Raw genomic sequence first — 19,807 nt, 5'->3', positions numbered from 1 at the left:
AAGAGTCAGTTGTGAAATTTCTAAGCTTCAAAGATAATTGGAAAAGTGCTTGCTAAGCCGTTTTCTAAGGGAGGATCAGCAAGGTAATGTAGATTAGGAGGATCAAAGTATGATCAAACGCATATTACCCGGCTGATCCTCCCCCTGAGAACAGCTTAACAGATGGTTTTTGTCATTACCTTTATAGAATGAAATGGTCAGATGCAACCATCAGGCGTGATGGAAAAAACATATCTAAACATGAGACAAATCTTGACACTCAATTAAGCGGCATTTTGCTTAATTATTGTAATGACGTTCATGTGAGTCATCATAGAGGCGCCCAGTGACGGATTCGTTGGGTAATAACCTGTTTACAAACTAAGTAGTATTTTGTATTCTGCATTTTTCACTGGAATTTATCGGTCAAGTCAATTAGGGGAGGGTGTCTATGTATTTTTACTTGTTACTTATAAAAATATGTATTATTACTTATTGCGATTATAATTGAACGTCGGGTGCCAAGTCTCTGTGAATTGTTGCAGCAACTGACGTCCTTGGTTCCACAGTTGAGGAGCAAGACTTCCGACTATGTAATACGGAAGACTAACGTATATGCTCCGTATCATCTTTACCGTGGGATTATACAACTCCAAAAATAAGTTTTATATACACGAAACTGTGAAGAATGTTCGAATCTCTACCGACAAAACCACTATTTTAGTTATTTGTATATCTCGACCACAGTATAAATATTAAACAGTAGCGAAAATTTGGCTCAGAAATGGGACACGTCACAGCGCGCGGAAAGGGAAGTATCCTTTTGTGTCACAGCGATAGCTTCAATTGTTACCACAGTATAAATATTAAAGAAGGCTGAGTCAAGAAGGAACCTGCGCGATTGATGTGTCCCAAAAATCTTTAATAGAGAGCATTGGAAATGTTGCTTCTGTTTAATATTTATGCTATGAGCTCGACTGACTGGTTATTGCCACCCGTGAAAGCGCTCTTCGCATAGAAAGCATGTAAGAAGCATCAAAACAAGTATCTCAAGAAGCAAAAACAGAAAAAATCGGGATTTAGAATTTTGATATGGGCTTTTCTACTTCCTGGAAATCTAAAGTACTGTATACTTGGGATGATTGTTGCAACTGCCGGTTCTTAGAGGATTTAGATATTCCATGTTAGAAAAATAAATTCTAGCTTGTCCACAGAAGAAGCTACCTTTAGAATGTCAAGAAAATATAATGACATCTTAGGAGATTATTTACGATTGAATTTTTCATTTCTGCATACAGAGCAGTTCACACCCTTCTTCTTTATTTTCATAGAATATATATATATATATATATATATATATATATATATATATATATATATATATATATATATATATATATATATATATATATATATATATATATATATATATATATATATATATATATATATATATATATATATATATATATATATATATATATATATATATATATATATATATATATATATATATATATATATGTATATATATGTGTATATATATTAGTTTATCCAGAAAGAATTGACATCAAGAAAATTTAGAAATTATTTCTAATCATTCCTTTTTATATGTAGACGTTATAGATCTTCTTGCTTACTTTTCATATCGTTTCTGGATTAGAACATGACAGACATTAAAACCTTAATTTCGAAAAATAAAATTTGGATTTGAAATTGGCATTTCTGGTATTATTACTCGAAAATGTATAAGTTATAAGAAATATGTGTGTGTGTGTGTGTGTCGGGTAGGTAAAATCCCTACGCTACAAATATATTCCATTATCCCTGCCCTAATAGCTGGTGCGCAACTAAACAAGGCTGCTCAACTGTAAGTTTTACTCGATAAACTGTCTGTAATAACGGTTCATTTTTTGGTATGCACTTAGGGACGAATGCGCTACCACATGCCGCCAGTAAGACCCCAGAAATTGGGAGGCTATTTAAATAGTCTTTTGGTTGTTCCAAGTCGTTAAGATACCTCGGAATTTACGCCTTATAACATTTTTGCTCTGTATGGCCACAAATTGTTATTTTACAACACAGAAAAGCAGGAATCAAAACTTTGCTGTGACATGATCTCTTCTTATTAAAAATAACAAAATTGTTTAAATACGATCATCCCTGGAAAATTAAATTAAGTGAGTACGCATCAAAAATTATCCACAGGAAAAGAACAAGATCTTGCACTTTTGCAGAAAGAGGGTTTAACTCTGCTTTAGAGTCCTCGCATATGCTGAATTTGTCGTTAGAACTTTCATCAAGATGAAAATCACCGTGTTGGGGGCTTTTTTAAATTATGCAAATTCTCTTATTCTAATAACTTTATACAAGTAACTTTAAACTTCAAAGTTCCTTATATTTGGATTTAGCATGCAAAGTAGAATCTTTTGTTTGCACAAATTGGTATGACAATTTCATTTTTTAGAATTTGTATTACTATTGGTGTGGGTCGCTATTTACAGTTCGTTACAAACAATTTAATTATAAAATAGATAGTTTTTAGTGTATTCCCTTTGAAAAGAAGGTGAAAATACGATACGCTTGTTTTGGTTTCCTCATTTCAAATGTTAATGTTTCTTCTTTGTTTTGTAGCAGTTGAATCTACTCGAAACCAATTTCACCGTGTCAAGTGTTTTGGATTGGTTGAATTATCTGGTTGAGGAAGTGTAGTGGAGCGTAGAATCTTACTCGCTTGAACGAAATTTACGCTATTTTGTCGGTGTCAATGTAAGCGTAAGGATGTTGTGAAAGTTATTAAAGCGAAGTTGTTTATTTTTTTGGAACTTGATAAAAAAAAAATGGAAGACAATTTAACTTTTTCTTCGGTTGACGAAGAATTGAAATATTGGAAAGCCAAGGCACTAAAATACAAGGAAGGGTGAGTTTTCTTTTTCTTTGTTGTTGGTACCATAATTAAAATTAGCTCTGTGCCAAGGGCGTGTCATGGATTTTTTTTTTGGGGGGGGGGTGATTACAGAAAAAAAGCATCAAAACTTTAATTGTGTTTTTTTATGTTTTTACAAGTCAGAAAAAAGTTTCGGGGGGTCTGACTTTAAAAAGATGGTCTATTGCTAGAACACCTTTTGTTAACCCAGTAGTGCAACCAAAAGAAAATCGCAGAGAGCCCCACTTTCTTTCTAAGTTTAGGACGATTAATGTTTTTAGCCAAATTGATTAGTTTGCTTTTTATCTTGTATTTGCTAGATAACTCATGCGTGTTGGTATTTTGAGCGCCACGGATTAAGGAGTCTGTATTTTTGGTTAGATGGGAGAGGGTACTAGGGCCATGTCTTGACTTAGAATGGATGTACATTTTTTTTCGTAAAGTTCTAGGGTAGCGGCTGGTACTTGTGTCTTAGCCAGTACACACTGAATAACTTGGATCTGCAGATCAGACCATAACTGGTTTATACCTGTCATAATTCGAATAAAATTAGCTTAGGCTCAGTTGAAATCTACGTTTTAGGTATTTTACTAAATATTTAATAGGTTCTATCCCATTATCCGGGCCTCTCGGCTTAATGACTATATAGACTGGCAATGATAGAACCCGTTTTGTCACGTCTTAACTGTTGTAGAGCAGGCAATGATAGCAAGGTTTTCATTGCGTATACGATATTAAACTGTGGTTTTTTGGATTTTAGGGGGGGAGGTACTTAGGTTAGGCTAGGTTACTTATTTATTATATGCAATGCTTATTGTATTTTCCTCATATTTTTGTATATTTCATTATGAATAACCTAACTTCACTTCTCGAGTGTGTACTGGCTTAGACACAAGTACCAAGCGGCTCTCCATAAGGAGACATGCTAGAACAAAGACAGAAATTTTCTTAGATTGCTCATTTTATGTTCATTCTCATGGTTGTTCACGTTTTTGGCAATTCATCCCAAGCCCCCCTCGCCTTAAAAATGGGCATATATTAGCAATCCCTTTTTGTCTCTCTTTTTGTTGTCTCTTTTAGAGAATTAGTCTATTCCCTCTTTGAACTAGTCTCTCCGTTTGTTCTAGCCTTCTAAAGAGCTGCTTTTTTAGACCTTCACATTTTTTCTAATCAGGGTTAAGGGTCAGGGTGTTTATTTTGGATGTACGGTTATTATTATCGAAACAGAAATTGTTTTAAGTGGAAGGTAGGGGTGGAGTATAAAAACTTGCAAATTTTAGGGGAAGGGGGGCACTTCCAGAGGCTTTAAAACTTTGAAATACAAAATAAATTCTTAGAGGTTCTTTGCCATCTGCAGTTATGTTATATCTGACAGCTCTGACGTGGCTCTTTGCATGCCATTTTAAAGCCATAAAAAATGGCTAAATAGAACCAATTTAAAGCCATCTACAGATTGCGAATTTTCGAAAAATACTTTCATTCTGTTCGTTGCGGAAGTGAGTGAAATGACAGTTGATAAATATGAATGCCTTGCTCAACGTATAATAAATTTTGGAAAACTTTTAGCAACTACTAGCATTGGTACCAACGAAATCATTTACTGACAGTGAGTTTGTGGAACATACATTCAAAAATTGTTTGGAACGCTCATTTAATGACTTAGCGAGTAAAAAAAATATGTAATTGAGAAACTCAAAAAAATACCATTGTCAGCCAGGGTTGCCACCCGATGAAAAAAATCACTAAATTCTTGGGAAATAAATCAATAAATTCTTGGAAAATAAATCACTAAATTAGCACAAATCACTAGATTATTGACTAAAATTAACTAGAAATCACTAGAATTATAATGCTCTTTACCTTTGTAATTAATAACTGTTTTCCTTCTTTACCATGTTCTATGCAGGCGCACCTACAGGAAGGGGGAAAATTACCGTATTAGATTTGGAAAAATACCTTTAGATCGGCGTTTTGTTTTTTCTCAAGCGAAAGTGACCCTTGAAATTTTGAAAAATGACCTTTTTGCATCTTTATGCAGAGAATATAACAAAATCCTTGCTTCCTCCCTTTATTTTCCGGAATTTGTGTCGATTCAAGACCTCAGTTTTTTTTGTTTTTTTTTTTCTTATTTAGAAACTGTTTCTTTTTACTCTAGTTGAGCTGGTATAATTACTTGGACACCAGCGACAATTTTGATAATTTGGCCTTTTTATATTTTCATGGAAAAAATTTATCCCACCCTTCACAAAGTACGATATGCATTGGTCTCATTATTTCTTTAATAAAACAAAGAGGTACTTGTTATTTATAGGGAACATACCTAAGAAGTAAAGTTACGTTAATCCTAATGAAATATGCCGAAATATGATGAAAATATAATATTTTAGTTTATATTTAATAATATAAATATGTTATATTTATGTTACTATTACTACTACTACTAACAACTCACCGCAGCATCAAGCCGCCTGAGACCAACACAGCTACGGACGCTCATCCTTCACCCCAATCTATTCAAAGCCTCCCTTTTTACACCCGCCCACGAAGTTCCCATTTCCTTTAAATCTTTCTTTATGACGTTCTCCCACCCCAGACGGGGACGACCTGCTTTCCGTTTAGCCCTAGATGGTTGGCCGAAAAGAACAATCTTCGGCAATCTGTCATCCTTCATCCGAACAACGTGCCCTAACCACCTCAACCTTTCTTTCATTATAGCCCTAGAGAGCGGTATTGAACCATATTTTTCGTATATCCAATTGTTAGAAATACGGTCAGTCAGTCGGGTACCCAGAACAATCCTTAAGCAATTTCTCTGGAAAACATCTAGCAAATCTGCATCCGCTTTTCGGAGCGTCCATGCTTCAGAGCCATATTTGACCACTGTCATCACTGTAGCTTCTACAATTCTAATCTTGGTTTGCAGACTTATCTTCCTATTCTTCGAGACTTTTTTTAACTGTGAAAAAAACACCCTGAGCCTAGGCTATTCTATCTTTAACATCTTCACTGCTCCCACCATCTTTACTAATAATTCTACCAAGGTAAGTGAAGCTGTCCGCCTGATCAATCTTTTCATTACACAACGTCACCTTTTCATCATCACTTAGTCCGAGCCTTAGTGACTTAGTCTGCTTAACATTCATTTTTAAACCTATTCTAGTACCCTCAACTTGAAAAACCTCTAAGAGTTCATTCGTTTTTTCCAAACTTTCATCTAAGATGCTGAAATCGCCAACATAATCTAAGTACATTAGACTTTTTCCTTTCGATTTGACCCCCTGGTCTCCCATTGCCTTTCCAATGTTCGTTAAGACAAAATCCATCAAAATAATCTATATACAAGGGGATAGAACACAGCCCTACTTAAGTCCTGATTTAATACAAAACCAGCTGCAAACCTAATTTCCTACTTTCGCTGCTGCAGTGTTATTCTCGTACATAGCACTGATCACTTTAATATTATAATTTGGGCTATATATTTGCACATTAGGGGGTTTGGGGGTAAAGTAACATAACCTTACCCCTACCCCTCTAGTGCGCAAATATGTAGCCCAAGTTATACTAGTCCAATGCATTCTGTCACCCGCTATTTGTCTTTGTGGCTATGAAACTGGTTTTCATAGAACGTATATTATCCATATTATCCTTAGCAAATTATCCTTACCATAATTTCATCCCCAGACCTATCCTCAGGGCCTGCGTGGGTCATATTAAATCTAAATGTATAGCTTTGGAACCTTTCAACTATGCTAAACAAAATGGCTATCTCAAACTTTCGATCGAACAATTTTTGGGGAAAAAAGCGAGGTGGGAGGGTGGATAGTAGCCGTCCGATCTTAGTGTTCAAATAAAAAGGACACCAGAAATTTTAATTTCCGTTCAAATGAGCCCTCTCCCGATGTTCTAGGACCGTTGGTTCGATACGATCGCCCCTGGGAAAAACAAACAAACAAATTAACACGCATTCGTGATTTTTTCTCTGGTAAATAATACAAAATTCAACGCTTTTGCAGATAGGGGATTGAATCCTCTACAGTAGGTTTCTCTTATACGCCGAATCTAATTGTTTGATTTCAATTAAAATTCCTTGACTTTTAGTGAGTGTTTTCTCCCTTTTTCAGGCAAATTTTTGCAGTTTCTTAGCCTTTTATGGGTAAAACTAAGCTTAATGGATCTTATATATTTGGAATTAACATAATAAGCCGATGATATATCGACTGACATCAAAATTCTGTTTCTAGAGTTTCGGTTACTATTGTCGCTCCATTCTTATAGTTTGTTACCAAAAACTGTTTGATACGTTAGCACATAAATCTTAAAACTTAAAGAATAGGACGTTAACTGCGTTTATTAGGTGTTTCAATTAGAAATAAGAGACTTCGGAGAATTATTGGAGTTTCGATTATATTAGAAGTAAAGATTAAAACCATTAGACAATTCCCAGAGTAGATACCCCCCCCCCCTTACTCCCAACCGACTTCAATCATCAAACTACAATTGATTTTCAAGTTTAATCAACTATGTCTATTTTTATCATAGATTTCATTATAATTTTGAATTCCTGTTTAAAGTCTAAAAATATTTTTTCAATATTTTCTTAGTAAAAATTACATTATTATATTTATTTATTTATTTATTTATTAATACCAAGATACAGTAAGCTTTAACAAGCTTGTCGCACAAAACAATGATAAAAAAGTCTATAACAATGTCAATGACATAACAAAAACATAAAGCAACTGAAAAACATTGGAAAAACAATATTACTGAAACATACAATAACACACCAACTTAACTGTTAATATATCTGTTAATAACATACCAACTTAATTATTAATACCAACTTAATACCAACGTTTATAACATACCAACTTAATACCAACATTTATAACATACCAACTTAATTATTAACATATCTGTTAATAATTGAAACCTACGAAAAAGTAAGCTTGCAAAATAACTGTCACACTGTCACAAATCAGGTAATACAAAAGTAAAAATAATCTCAAATTGGATTGTGATATGACCCAGCATACAGATCTGTAGAGGCTAAACTACTTTTGAAAGACTTGACTGTGTTACTTGCAACTAGTTCCGATGGAAGTGAATTCTAAGTCGTCTACACTTAACTAGACAAGGAGTTCTGGCATTATATTTTCTGTGAACATGTTGGGTAAATTTTGTGTTGGTGCTGATAGGTGCTACTATATTCTGTAAAAGTGAGTTGGGGTGATATTATCAATATTCCTAACAATGCGAAATGTATTTATTACGTCGGCTCTATCACGTCTGAACTGGAGAGAAGGCAACTGTAGTCTTTGCATTCTCTGGTGGTAAGGTAGATGACTCAGGTATGGTATGAGTTTGGTGGCCCTACGTTGAACTCTCTCAACCCTCTCTCTATCTCTCTTATTAAGAGGATACCATACTGATGAGCAATACTCAAGTACTGGACGTACAGTGGATACATAAAGTGAGATCAGTGAATGAAGATTAAACTCAGAAAAAGTACGCCTTAGACGTAATAATTGGTAATTAGCCTTATGGGTGATATCTGATACATGTTTATTAAATTTGAGACTTGAATAAAAACAAATCCCAAGGTCACGAACATATTCTACACTTGAAATTAATTTACCAACAACAAAATAATGGTAATGCTGAGGGAGTCTACGCAAATAGTGCACAGCATTGCACTTGGTTTCATTAATAAACATAGAGTTTGCCGTACACCACTGGCCAAGAGCAACCAAATCCTCTTGAAGTAAAGAAATCTCATGTTCACTCATGACTGGCCAGTAGATTATTACATCATCTCCAAACATTTTTATGGTCAAATTCTTAACAACGCCTGGCAAATCATTGATAAAAAGGCAGAAGAGTACTGGCCCAAGACAACTGCCTTGTGGAACTCCACTTCTGACAGACATAGGTGATGACAAAGCATCACCTACTGCAACCTCTTGGGTTCTATTTGTAAGATAATCTGTTATCCATGCTTTAGTTTGTGGGCCTATACCATATAGTTGACATTTGTTTATCAGAAGTGGAATAGAAATTTTCTTAAATGCTTTGGAAAACTCAATATAAATACAATCAAACAAAATACCCTTATCAGCCATCGATTGAAAATCACAAATCACCTCAAGAAGTTGCGTGTTACAAGATTGTTGTTAATGGAAACCATGCTGAGCAGAATACCCTAAATTGTTTTCCTCAAAATGTGCTTGGATTCTTTTCACCACAATTTTCTCCATTATACGGGAAAAGATTGATGTATTTGAAATTGGTCTGTAATTATTGAAATGGGACTTTGAACCATTCTTGTACAGCTGCCTAATGATAGTTCTTTTCCAAGCTGAAGGACATTCATCAGATGAGAGATAACGATTAACGATATATGTGAGTGGTCCCGAAAGCACTGATCCAGGTTGACGTAACATCACATTAGAAAACTTGTCAATATCTTGTGTATTTCATGGATCATCATTTCAGAGTGTCTGATAAACCTGTTGGACTGTAAACTCTGAATCAACAAATTATTTTGTTAAATCTGGAGGAGTAAACTGAGTGTGTGCTTTGGTATGTGTTTGAGTAAAAACTGAACCAAATACCTTATTGAAAAGTTGTGATTTTACAAAATCATCATCTATATGTAAAAAAGTTTTGGGATCTATAAAGGAAGCGGATGATGAGGATTGTGAAACTTGATTCCTTCTCACATATTTCCAAAATCTTTTTGGGTAACTTGGACTGATGCTATAACATTTACTTCCACCTCTTGACGATTTAAACAAAGGAATTTAGTTGCTCTGTTTGTAGCTCATTTATAATTTAACCAAGAATCTAAGGTTGTAAATCTTTAATGATCACGCCACCTATCACCCTTTTCTTTTAGCATTTGTACAATATACCAAGTAAGGATCTGTCTATTTTTGAGAAACTGTCTACTAGTATATATTGGTACATATTGATCCTTACCTTCTATAAGGGCCTGCTTAATAGAATCAAAAGATGCATCAACAGTAGCATTACATTGCTGTAACTCCTCTTGTATAGAAAGAGATGAAATATAATCTGAAAATGCAATGTAATTTCCTCTATCATAATCATATTGGGGAGAATGATTTGGAATATCATAACGACCTACCACACAATTTAGTGATATCACCAATACCAAGTGATCACTTTTTCCTAGTGGTGGCAAAAACTCAACACTAGCAACATCATCTGGTGATTTTGTAATTACAAGGTCTAAAACTGAAGGGGTTGATTTAGCGCACAAACGAGTAGGGTTTTGAATGTGCTGATACAAATAATGCTCTTGTAAAGTTTCAAGGAAATGATTTTCAAATGACTCATCAGAAAGTTGTTTTGTACCCGATGTCCAATCAATAGAAGGTAGGTTAGTCACCAACTACGAGAAACTTAGAACTAGATAAAGAGACAGTGGATAAATACTGCAATATTTTTCTATTATTAAATGAAGACAATTCACAAACACTAGGACTACAATAAATGGCTACAACTCTAAAAGCAATTGAGGACCCAGGTAATTTCACATCAACTACTAAGGATTCACTTAAAATTGAAGAAATTGTGTCATTAACTTCAATATACTTCAATGAGGTATGAACACAAATGAAAATTCCACGCTTATGATTATCAATTATAATGAGTTTATAATCAGGCACTTGCTGGAAAAATATAGCTGGGTGCTGACAATTCTTGGGTAGTGATTCTTTAATAACAATAACATGGGGTTTGCAGGTTGATATTAGGGCATGAAATTCATCAATTTTTGTAGATAAACAGTCTGCGTTTGTATACAGAACAGATAAATTACTTTGCTTGTTAATACTATGTAGAGGCAGGGAATAAGTTTTTAAAGAGCCATTCTGTTGTTTGGGGTAATGTCAACCCGTTTTAGCACGTTTTTTGTCACTATACAGCCATTTTTAATTCCTAAATTTTGCTCACCAGCAGCAGCTCTTTGCTTGATTTCTTCTGCTAATTCTTTTTTGTGGACTCGGTCTTCTTTTTAGGTATCAGCAAAGAAACGAATGTCTCCTTTTTTAATGCGGGACTGTGTTAGGATGTCAAATTTAGTTTTAAGAGAATTGACTGAGAACGGTAAGGGATCTGGTCAATTGGATGAGCTGGGAGCATTTGAGTTGGGGTTAGTCCTTGTCATCCTTTGAAAATTTGTCACGACACCTACACCTACAATTTGAAAAATATTTTAAAGAAAATTTTGTAAGAACTCTAAGTCATTGGTTTAGGGTGGAACACCATATGTAACTAAGTTCATATGTCTTTTGAGTCTGTTATTTTCTTGTAGCACCATCTTTTGAACTTCAGTTTTCAGCTTAACGTCAATGGTATGATTGACCATTTCCTCAACATTGGCCATGGACACCTTAGATGAGATAATATTTTCTAGACTCTTAACTCTAGCATTAATACCTTCAAGAGAGGTACAAATTACATTTTGAAAACAGACATACATATCTTTCATTTCACTACAATGCTCATTAAGAGCTGACTTTAGCAGCTGGGGAAGTTCTTGCTGGGCTGAACCTCTAAAATACACATGGGGCATACCCAGGTGCTACCAAGTCGGTCATTCATTTTTACAAAGATATCATATTCAGAGGAGGACATTGATAGGCATTGTGCACACAGCCATTGGTCACATTTATCGCACTGTATAGCACAAGAACTGTTGTCAAGTAAACACCCAGCAACAGCACATTTATCAATACCTTTTTCAGGAGTAATTGGTTTCTGACGTTTGTTACTTTGTGGAGGGGGCATCACACTGGTAAATAGGCTACTAAACTGGTTATAATTCCAAAACTTCGAGTAGGTGTGCAGATTCTATAATCAATAATCAAATATACTGAGGCTACCAGGGCTACTAAGGTGAGAGGTAACACATCAAAGTAAAACATACACGTGTATAGTTAGTAGTACTCCACTGTCACAACTGTAGGCTACTAGTAAACATAGCCAGCAATAAATGAGGAATAAAAATCCAAATAAGCTCACATTATGGAACTAATCAAAATGTAGGTGAAGAAAACAAACCTTGGCCAATTACATGTGGTAGGCTGTTATTTTTATGTATAGGCTATTTCTGTTTTTAACTGCTTTTCTTATTTATACAATATGATGATTGTGGTGGCACTATTGATCATATTGGTATTGGTTGTATCGTATCATATTGGTGGCGTATTGATCACATGCTGAAGAAAAGAAAGTAGTTGATAGATGGTAGGACTGTATAATAAATGAAGTACCCTGGAAAACTTGAGCAGCTATAATTCTTCTCTAACTTCCAATATCAATTGAAAATATTTATTTTAAGCTTCAAACTGTCCAAATTTAAGCTATAGTCCTTAAGCCTGTCACTGGGAACTAACACAATGTATTTCATACTTTTCTAAAATCCCTTGTTGCTGTTGAGTTGGAACAATATTCGTTACAACTCAACAGCAACAATATATCCCTAAAGACTGCTTTAAAATGCAAGTATAGCCACCCCGAACGCCCTTTTTTTTTACATTTTGGTGAATTTTAGCCCACTGCCAAAGAAGACTGCTGCCCCTGTCTTTATGATTTCCTACTATTAAGGACCGTTCACAGAACGAAATAGGTTTACAAATGTGAAGACAAAACCTTTACCAAAAAAATAAAATAAGACCTAAAACCTTCATGGAAGTTGCTTCTTCTAAGAGCAAATGTGCAAAATAATTAGACCGAAATCGACCCCTCTTAATATACAAATTGAACCTTGGATGCCAATGTTGACCATGTCTAATTGATGCCTGGTTGGCCCTTTTGGTGGATACACTTCTCTCATAGAACTTGGATCGTTCTTGGATACCCAATTCCATAACTACTGACAAGAGCTTTGTAAACCCACATCCCCCTTCTCTCTGTTCGTCTACAAAGGTTGGATCCAGTGCAGCCACTAGAAAGGCGAAACTATGAGCCTAGCTCTAACTTCACACAATGTTTGGCTGGGATCCAATAGAGGATTTGAACCTCTATGATAGATATACTGATGACAGTAATTTATAGACCCCCTCTTTCCCTGACCCCCACAGAGGCTGGATCAGTCATGGACTCCCAAAAACCATGCTAGAGCACTAGTTTACACTTCCCGCTAAATTTGCTTAAGATCTAATGACGAGAATTTACGATCCACTCTCATCCTCCTTTATGAAGGTTGAATCAGGTCAGAACATTGACTGTTACTTCTGGTTCAGTTTGGTCGAGATACGACAACCCTTTTTAGTAGATCGTTTATCTTAAATTTTGGGAACGTCTTCCTACAAAGAGGCTAGGCTGGTCAAATATCCCTGAAAAGTATATCTCATTCAATAGCTGCTGCCTCTCATCAAATATAGTCGAGGTTCAACAGCTTCTTCTGGTTGGTTTCCTGATATTTTTTGGTATTGTGCTAAAATCCAGGACACATGCGAGAAGTGATAATGCTAACATCAGACAAAAACCTGTTAGTCTACAATGATAAGTGATCGAATGAACATGGATGCTAAAATTACAGTTTGGGGTTTGCCAAGGACAGAAAAAGAGGCAGTTAAATTTTTCCAGGATAAGGGGTTGTTGTGATAAGGGATGTATGAAAATATAGTAGCTTATGAACAAATTTGGGCTATCTATTGGCAAATAGAGGGGGGGGGGGGTAAAGCATAACATATATCAAATACGGAACCTAACCTAGGTACCTTTTTCCTCCTTAAACCCCAACAAACTAAATTTTATGCGTTACCCCCCCCCCCCAATGTGCAAATATATAGCTCAAATTTGTTCATAAACTATTATATTTTCATCCTATTTTGTTTTATTTAATTAGCGTTAACCAAACTTCACTTCTCGCATGTGTCCCGGATTTTAGAACAGTACTTATGTTTTTATCCACTATCTCCACAGAGGTGAGAACGGGTCTTGACACCGAAAAGATACAACGTGGAAATTAGCTCTCACATTCTAATAGTTTTTCCTCAAATCTGACAACCTGTACTGGCAGATGTGTTGATATCAGAAATGTGCTCCTCCCCTCTCCCAATCTTTACAGTGGTAAGACTTGGTCGACTCACTGAAAAGACACAAGTAGGACAATTGGCCTTACCACCTCCTGGTTTGATAGTCATTCGACCGCCCTTACTGGCAGATGTCGTGATAGCGCTAATTGAGGACACTCTCCGTCTCCATTCTGATTAGATCGAATACGGACATCGAAAATACACAACTACCCTCCCCCGACAGATGCCCGAATGGATAAGAAAACAAAAAAACGAAAGCCGCAGTGATGGGCACAGCCCAAGTTTGGAGGTTAATTTATGAAATAAAGTTGCGGGGAATTCTCATCCTTTTTGCGATCCTCGTACCGGAATAAGGGTTTTGAATTTTCATTTCTTACAGACCGCTGGTTGCGATACGAAAAACAACAAAAAACATGACAGCAGTTGTGATTCTCCGAAACAAAACTTAAAATTTAGGGGATGGGGCGTCTTTCACTTTGTTGTTTACGCAAAGCCTAAATTTCTAGCTTTGACGATTTTTATTATTTAGATAATATCTAATAAATACGACTATTCTATTTGCCATTTAGGAATTAATAATTTGATTTATCGGATTAATACTTTAGCCGGTACTTACGTGTTATAGCGACCACACTCAAGTTCTTGATCTCAGTAAAACCGGTTTCTATGTGTGCACTCAGAGATAATTAGCTTAGCTTGAGTGAGATAAACTACTATGCAAGCATACTTTATATTAAATATTTGATATATAAAGTAGGTTAGGTATTTAATATAATGCGTTCTGGGAGGCCTGCTTTTCATAATTCTCTGTTGTAGTTTCCACAATTCTGTTACTATAGTATTATATTTTCGTCATATTTTGGTATATTTCATTAGGATTAGCTTAACTTCATTCCTTTGGTGTAGTCGCTATAACACGTAAGTACCCTTTAGCCTGTTCCTCCTTGATATTTTATCAACGGTGATTTATAAAAATTTTGTGGGAAATTATTATATTTTGCAATTTGAATAGCTAGGAAGAGTCTCTAAAATATTCAGTTGTTTCCGCTTTTTAATACGTCATCTAAAAAAAATGCAAATGATGGACATATTTGGCAATCATGGTCGCTGTATTACTCTTAAGGAAGTGCATTTTTGGCTCGAAACTAAGCAAGATATATATGCATGCTTCGTTGTTTGATTTTAATTAGCTTGCTTTTATTTTTGTATCTAATTAATGGTCTAGGACTCAAGTTGACCTTTACTTTATAAAAAGGGATAGCTGCCTCACTTGTGTCAGTACCGTAGTGGGGAGAGGGGGGCTGGCAGATAAGTAGGATTATTTGTGATTAGGGGGAGCATATAAAAAATATAAACTTAAGAGGTACTGACTACACCCAAAAAGTAAATTAAGGTTAATCATAATGAAATATACCAAAATCTTATGAAAATATAATATTTTAGTAACAAAATTATGGAAACTACAACAGAGAATTATGGAAAGCGAACCAACTCTATATATTAAATATTTAATTAAAATGTACCTGCACAGTAGTTTATCTCACTCAGGCTAAGTAGAGAAACCGGTTTTAAACAGATCAAGAAGAACAGTGTGGTCGGTATAATACACAGGTACCACTTATGAATTCAGTAGGCTTTAGTCCCCTCCTCAATAAATCGAAAAAAAAATCGTACTATTTGGCTATTAACAGATAAAAAAGAATAAAAAAGACTGATGTGGGAAATTAACTGACGCTGCTTTGCATACTTGCAAACATGGGGGCTTCGCGGTGTTGGACTAAAATTTTAAGATTGCTATTGTGGTTAGGACTACAATACACAAGGGTAACTCCCACTACAGGTCTGAAGAATTCCTTCCCCTTGAAAATTTACCTAATTTCTCCCGCCAAAAAACGGCTCTGTGTACTTATGTAAAGCTATACTTGTAACATAGACAGAAATCGAGGACCACGGTCCCCTAAGATTAGCTCCAGGAAACTCCGTATGGAACTTTTATGTAAACACTTTTTTTTAATGCAAAAGTATTGATATTTGGACAAAAAAGAAGCATTTTTTATCAGAACTCCTGGAAAAATGGGTTCCTCCCTATTTTTTTTCTTTTACTTCTTAAACTTTTACCATATATATTCGTATTTATTAACCTTGCAACAGAGGGGTGGGGAATCCTTCTATAGTTTTGTGTTATCTATTTGAATTATTAAAAATTCTACATTATTTCAGATATTCCTTCAACAGGTATTTACGGTTTTCCGGTAAAAACGGATAAAAAATTAGTTTATATTCATTTTTGTTACGTTTAAAAAAAAGCGCATAAATTATTTTGTTTTTAATATTTATTTGTGTACCCCCCCCCCCCGAAAGAAAACCTGGATACGGCCTGCTTCCAGGTCAAAGTATACGCTGTTAATTCACACAGTTTTCTTTGATGGATTATATGATCAGAGAACCTAGTTTCCAGCACCAATATCACTTTCATTTTCTGAATCGTAGTGTTTGTCCAAAAATAGGCTACACCCAAAAAAAATCACAGGTACAACCAATATTTCTTTTTAACCTAGAATTATTTGTATTCTACTATGATTACGGATGTACACAGAGGCGGAACTGCACAAATCATCCCCAGACAAAATTTGGCCCCCTTTCCGTCCTATCGTAGTCCCGCCCAGCAAAGCCAAAATATTAGTTGAGCGAAAGTGCTACTAATCAGATTTTCTTTCCATAGTTTCTATGTGGGAGCCTTATAGGCCAGAATACATTTTGCTAATCTGTTAAATTTTTCAGGATGGCTGAAATGAAAGAAGAGCTTGAGGAATATCAAACAAGTTCAAAAGAGTTGGAATTGGAGTTAGAGTCCCAGTTAGAGCAAGCAGAAACGAAGTGTCGAGAATTCCGAACGCAGAGTAATCGATTATTACTAGAAAATAGCACCTTGAAGGTATTTTTTGTTTCCCCCAGTATCCTGGTAACAGAAATAGTGTAGGTTTAGCCTATATTTTTTGTTTATCATTTACAAAGCTCTATTTTTTATGGAGTGAGTGGGGGGGGGGGGTACGGGGCGTTGCCATAGTTATTCTTTCTTTGCTATTTTCGTTCGTCTTTTTGATTTAGTTGTGTTTATTGTGTTTATTTGTGTTTTATTACTATAAATGGCACTTAGAAGATATTTTGTGTTCCTTTTTCCTTAAAAGACAGATAATATAGCTCTAACAGGGCCGTATTAAGAATTTGTAGGCTATTTGCGGGGGGGTGGGGTACAAAAAACCTTAAAAAATGCATCAAAAATGCGTTTTTATGCATTTTTATTACATTTTTACGAGTCGCACCATATTTCAGGAAGGTGGGTTTTAAACCCTATAACCACTTTCCTAAATACGGCCTTGAGCTCTAACCAACGTTTTTTTTCGTTTTTACGAAGCTCGAGTTTAGTTTCTTTTTTTTTTGAAAAAACATTGCCAGCGCTATTATTTCTTTGGCATTTTCGTTCGTCTTCTCTATTTCTGTTTGTCCTTGCATTTTCTGTATTATTATTATAAAATAGCACCTTGAAGGTATCTCGTGTTTCCTACAGTTTCCTGGGAACAGAAGTACTGTAGCTCTAAGCTAGGTTTGTGTTTATTTTTTTGTGATGTTCAAATTTAGTTCCCTCGAGAAAAATCCCAGGAAAATCGGGATCACCCTCACTCTCTCCCGTCAGAATTTTTTTGAGAATATTTGAAAAATTCATGATTTCTAAGCACCAAGTTCCCTTTCCCACTATGGAACCCCATCCAGTTTTGACGCTTTTATTCTTGCCATTTGAAGTACTCGGACAAAATGAGGATTGAAGTTGCGAAATGAACTGAATTTTTAAATTTTACTTAAACTTTAAATTTGACTTCAGTTGCATGGCAATGTTGGACTGAACGTACTTCCATTTCACCAAATGTATTATGTTTGCTACTTAAGCTAGATCAAACCGAGACATTTAATTCAACCTGACCTTCTTTTGACTGATGTCTCGTGCTTCACCATCACAAATTAAAACAAAAAAAGTTCAACTTATTGTTCAATAAGAAATAATTGTTCATTCAAATTATTAAAAAAGAAACAAATTAAAAAAAAATGTTTAATCCCTCCTCTGGGGATAGGTCTTCGACGTACCTATGCGTGTAACTCACTGGATCTTTACTGCAGCATGATGAGTTTTTAGCTTTGAAAATACAATCTTTTGAACCTTACCACCGAGCAGTGGCTTGCTAGACTTGGAAATTAATATATCCGTGACTTTGTTCTTTGACTTTATTGGTGGTTTCACCCAGAAGAACCACTAGCCCTTTTAGTTCCGTCATAGCTCTGATTATCTTTCTGCTCAGACGACTGGATGTGTCTGAACCTATGTCCTGTTGGAGCACAATCGATGGAGGTTGTCTCATTATGAATTAAACCAAGCTGGATTGAGTGAAAAATTGCTTTCTCTCAGAGAAAGCTTGTCAAGTCTTGATGGTATTGGTACGTTCCCTTTTTTCGCAACTTGTCTGGCGTTGATAGCTCGCGTGCTCTAGACTAGTCTTGTCTCCTGAATATTCAATACAAATCATTTTGAACCATGACGAAGATCATTCGTTTCAAACAATCTGAAATTAATGCTGTCATCTATATTAGTTAATCTTGTCATCTATACATACAAATTTGTTTTCGCATTTATGTATATATAGTTGTGAATAACTATATATAAATTAATATTGTCATCTATATAAATGCTGTTCTTTCATCTTATAAACATGAAGTACCTGAAAATGGAAGCAATTAAATGTTGTTACGAGATAGATGGCAAGAATCACAATCTCTCTTTACTATGAAGTTTGCTGTGAGACTTGATGTTTATGTTGCTCTCTACATGTGATGCTCATGGGTAGGCTAATACTAGGAACGAGAAAATCGATCAAGGGGATAGCTTAACTTACCTGTGGTGTTATTAGTAAAGATGGTGGATTGAGTGAAGATGTAAAAGGAAAGACACAGTGTTTTTCACAGTTGTAAAACTTCGGAGGTAAGTCTGGAGGGTAAGTCTGATGCGTAATTGTCTAAGAATAATCCTAAGTCGTTGTTTGGTTGATCGTATATCAGACAATAAACCGTGTAAAAAATGTTATTCGATCCCACTTTCTAGGGCTATAACGAACGAAAGATTAAGATGGCTAGCCCACGTTTTGCAGATGAACGATGGCAAACGTTCAAAGATTGTGCCCTTTGGATATCCATCTTGGTCCAAATGAAAAGCGCCCTTCACCCCCCAAGAAGGGGTGAAGAGTGGAGCATTCAGTAGATTCGGGTGGAGGAAGAGCGTGCACATTCGTGTGTAAAGCTCTTTGTTTATATTCTTTTCTATATGCCTTTTTTATTACTGAAAGAGGGTCAATCAAAGATCCTATTACTTGGGACTGTTGAGGCTGTTCTATTGGAGGATTAATTGGGGTGGTGCTCAGAGAATTAGAGGGTTTGTTGGGACCCATGTCTTGATCTTTTGAAGGTAATCATAAAGTTCATCTTGATCGAAATCAGGATCGTTTGAGTCAAATAAAAGGGGTGGACATATGTCATTTATCCTCCACAGTTTTAACAAAATTAACAGCAACTTTTTTTGTTATATCCAGTTTCCGCAGGATCGAGTATAGGAATAATAACTGACATACTGGGATCAAAATTTGTAAAGCAATTACTGTGATAATTTAGTTATTGGCTTAAAACACCGTTTTTTAATTGCGGACGCTAGATGTTGGACAATAAACTTCCCTTCTAACAATAAAGGTCTAATAAAATTTACTGGGTTGTTTAACCGTGTTAAATCAAC

General features: G+C 35.4%; 2 protein-coding genes across 5 annotated transcripts in view; one reads left to right on the top strand and one right to left on the bottom strand.

Annotated features, from left to right (window-relative positions):
* Nucleotides 1-19,807, bottom strand: part of LOC148940154 (poly(A) RNA polymerase GLD2-B-like) — a 610,602-nt gene that overhangs the window by 425,549 nt on the left and 165,246 nt on the right. The gene's annotated exons all lie outside the window — the stretch shown is intronic.
* Nucleotides 1-19,807, top strand: part of LOC148940155 (nuclear distribution protein nudE homolog 1-B-like) — a 101,173-nt gene that overhangs the window by 20,703 nt on the left and 60,663 nt on the right. For all 3 annotated transcript variants that reach the window (XR_016143442.1, XM_089105791.1, XM_089105792.1), the window contains exons 2-3: nucleotides 2,614-2,899; nucleotides 16,759-16,912. Coding sequence is in view for 2 of the 3 variants with exons in the window: in XM_089105791.1 (XP_088961917.1) it covers nucleotides 2,820-2,899; nucleotides 16,759-16,912 (234 nt within the window). In the remaining variant the exon portion in view is untranslated. The remainder of the gene's footprint in view (nucleotides 1-2,613; nucleotides 2,900-16,758; nucleotides 16,913-19,807) is intronic.

This window comes from Artemia sp. Qi Xiang Cuo, chromosome 20 (genome assembly GCF_049724085.1).
Source record: "Artemia sp. Qi Xiang Cuo chromosome 20, ASM4972408v1, whole genome shotgun sequence".
Taxonomy (NCBI): Eukaryota; Metazoa; Arthropoda; class Branchiopoda; order Anostraca; family Artemiidae; genus Artemia; species Artemia sp. Qi Xiang Cuo.
The sequence above is the reverse complement of the archived record's forward strand: the minus strand, read 5'-3'. Positions and strand labels throughout refer to the sequence as shown.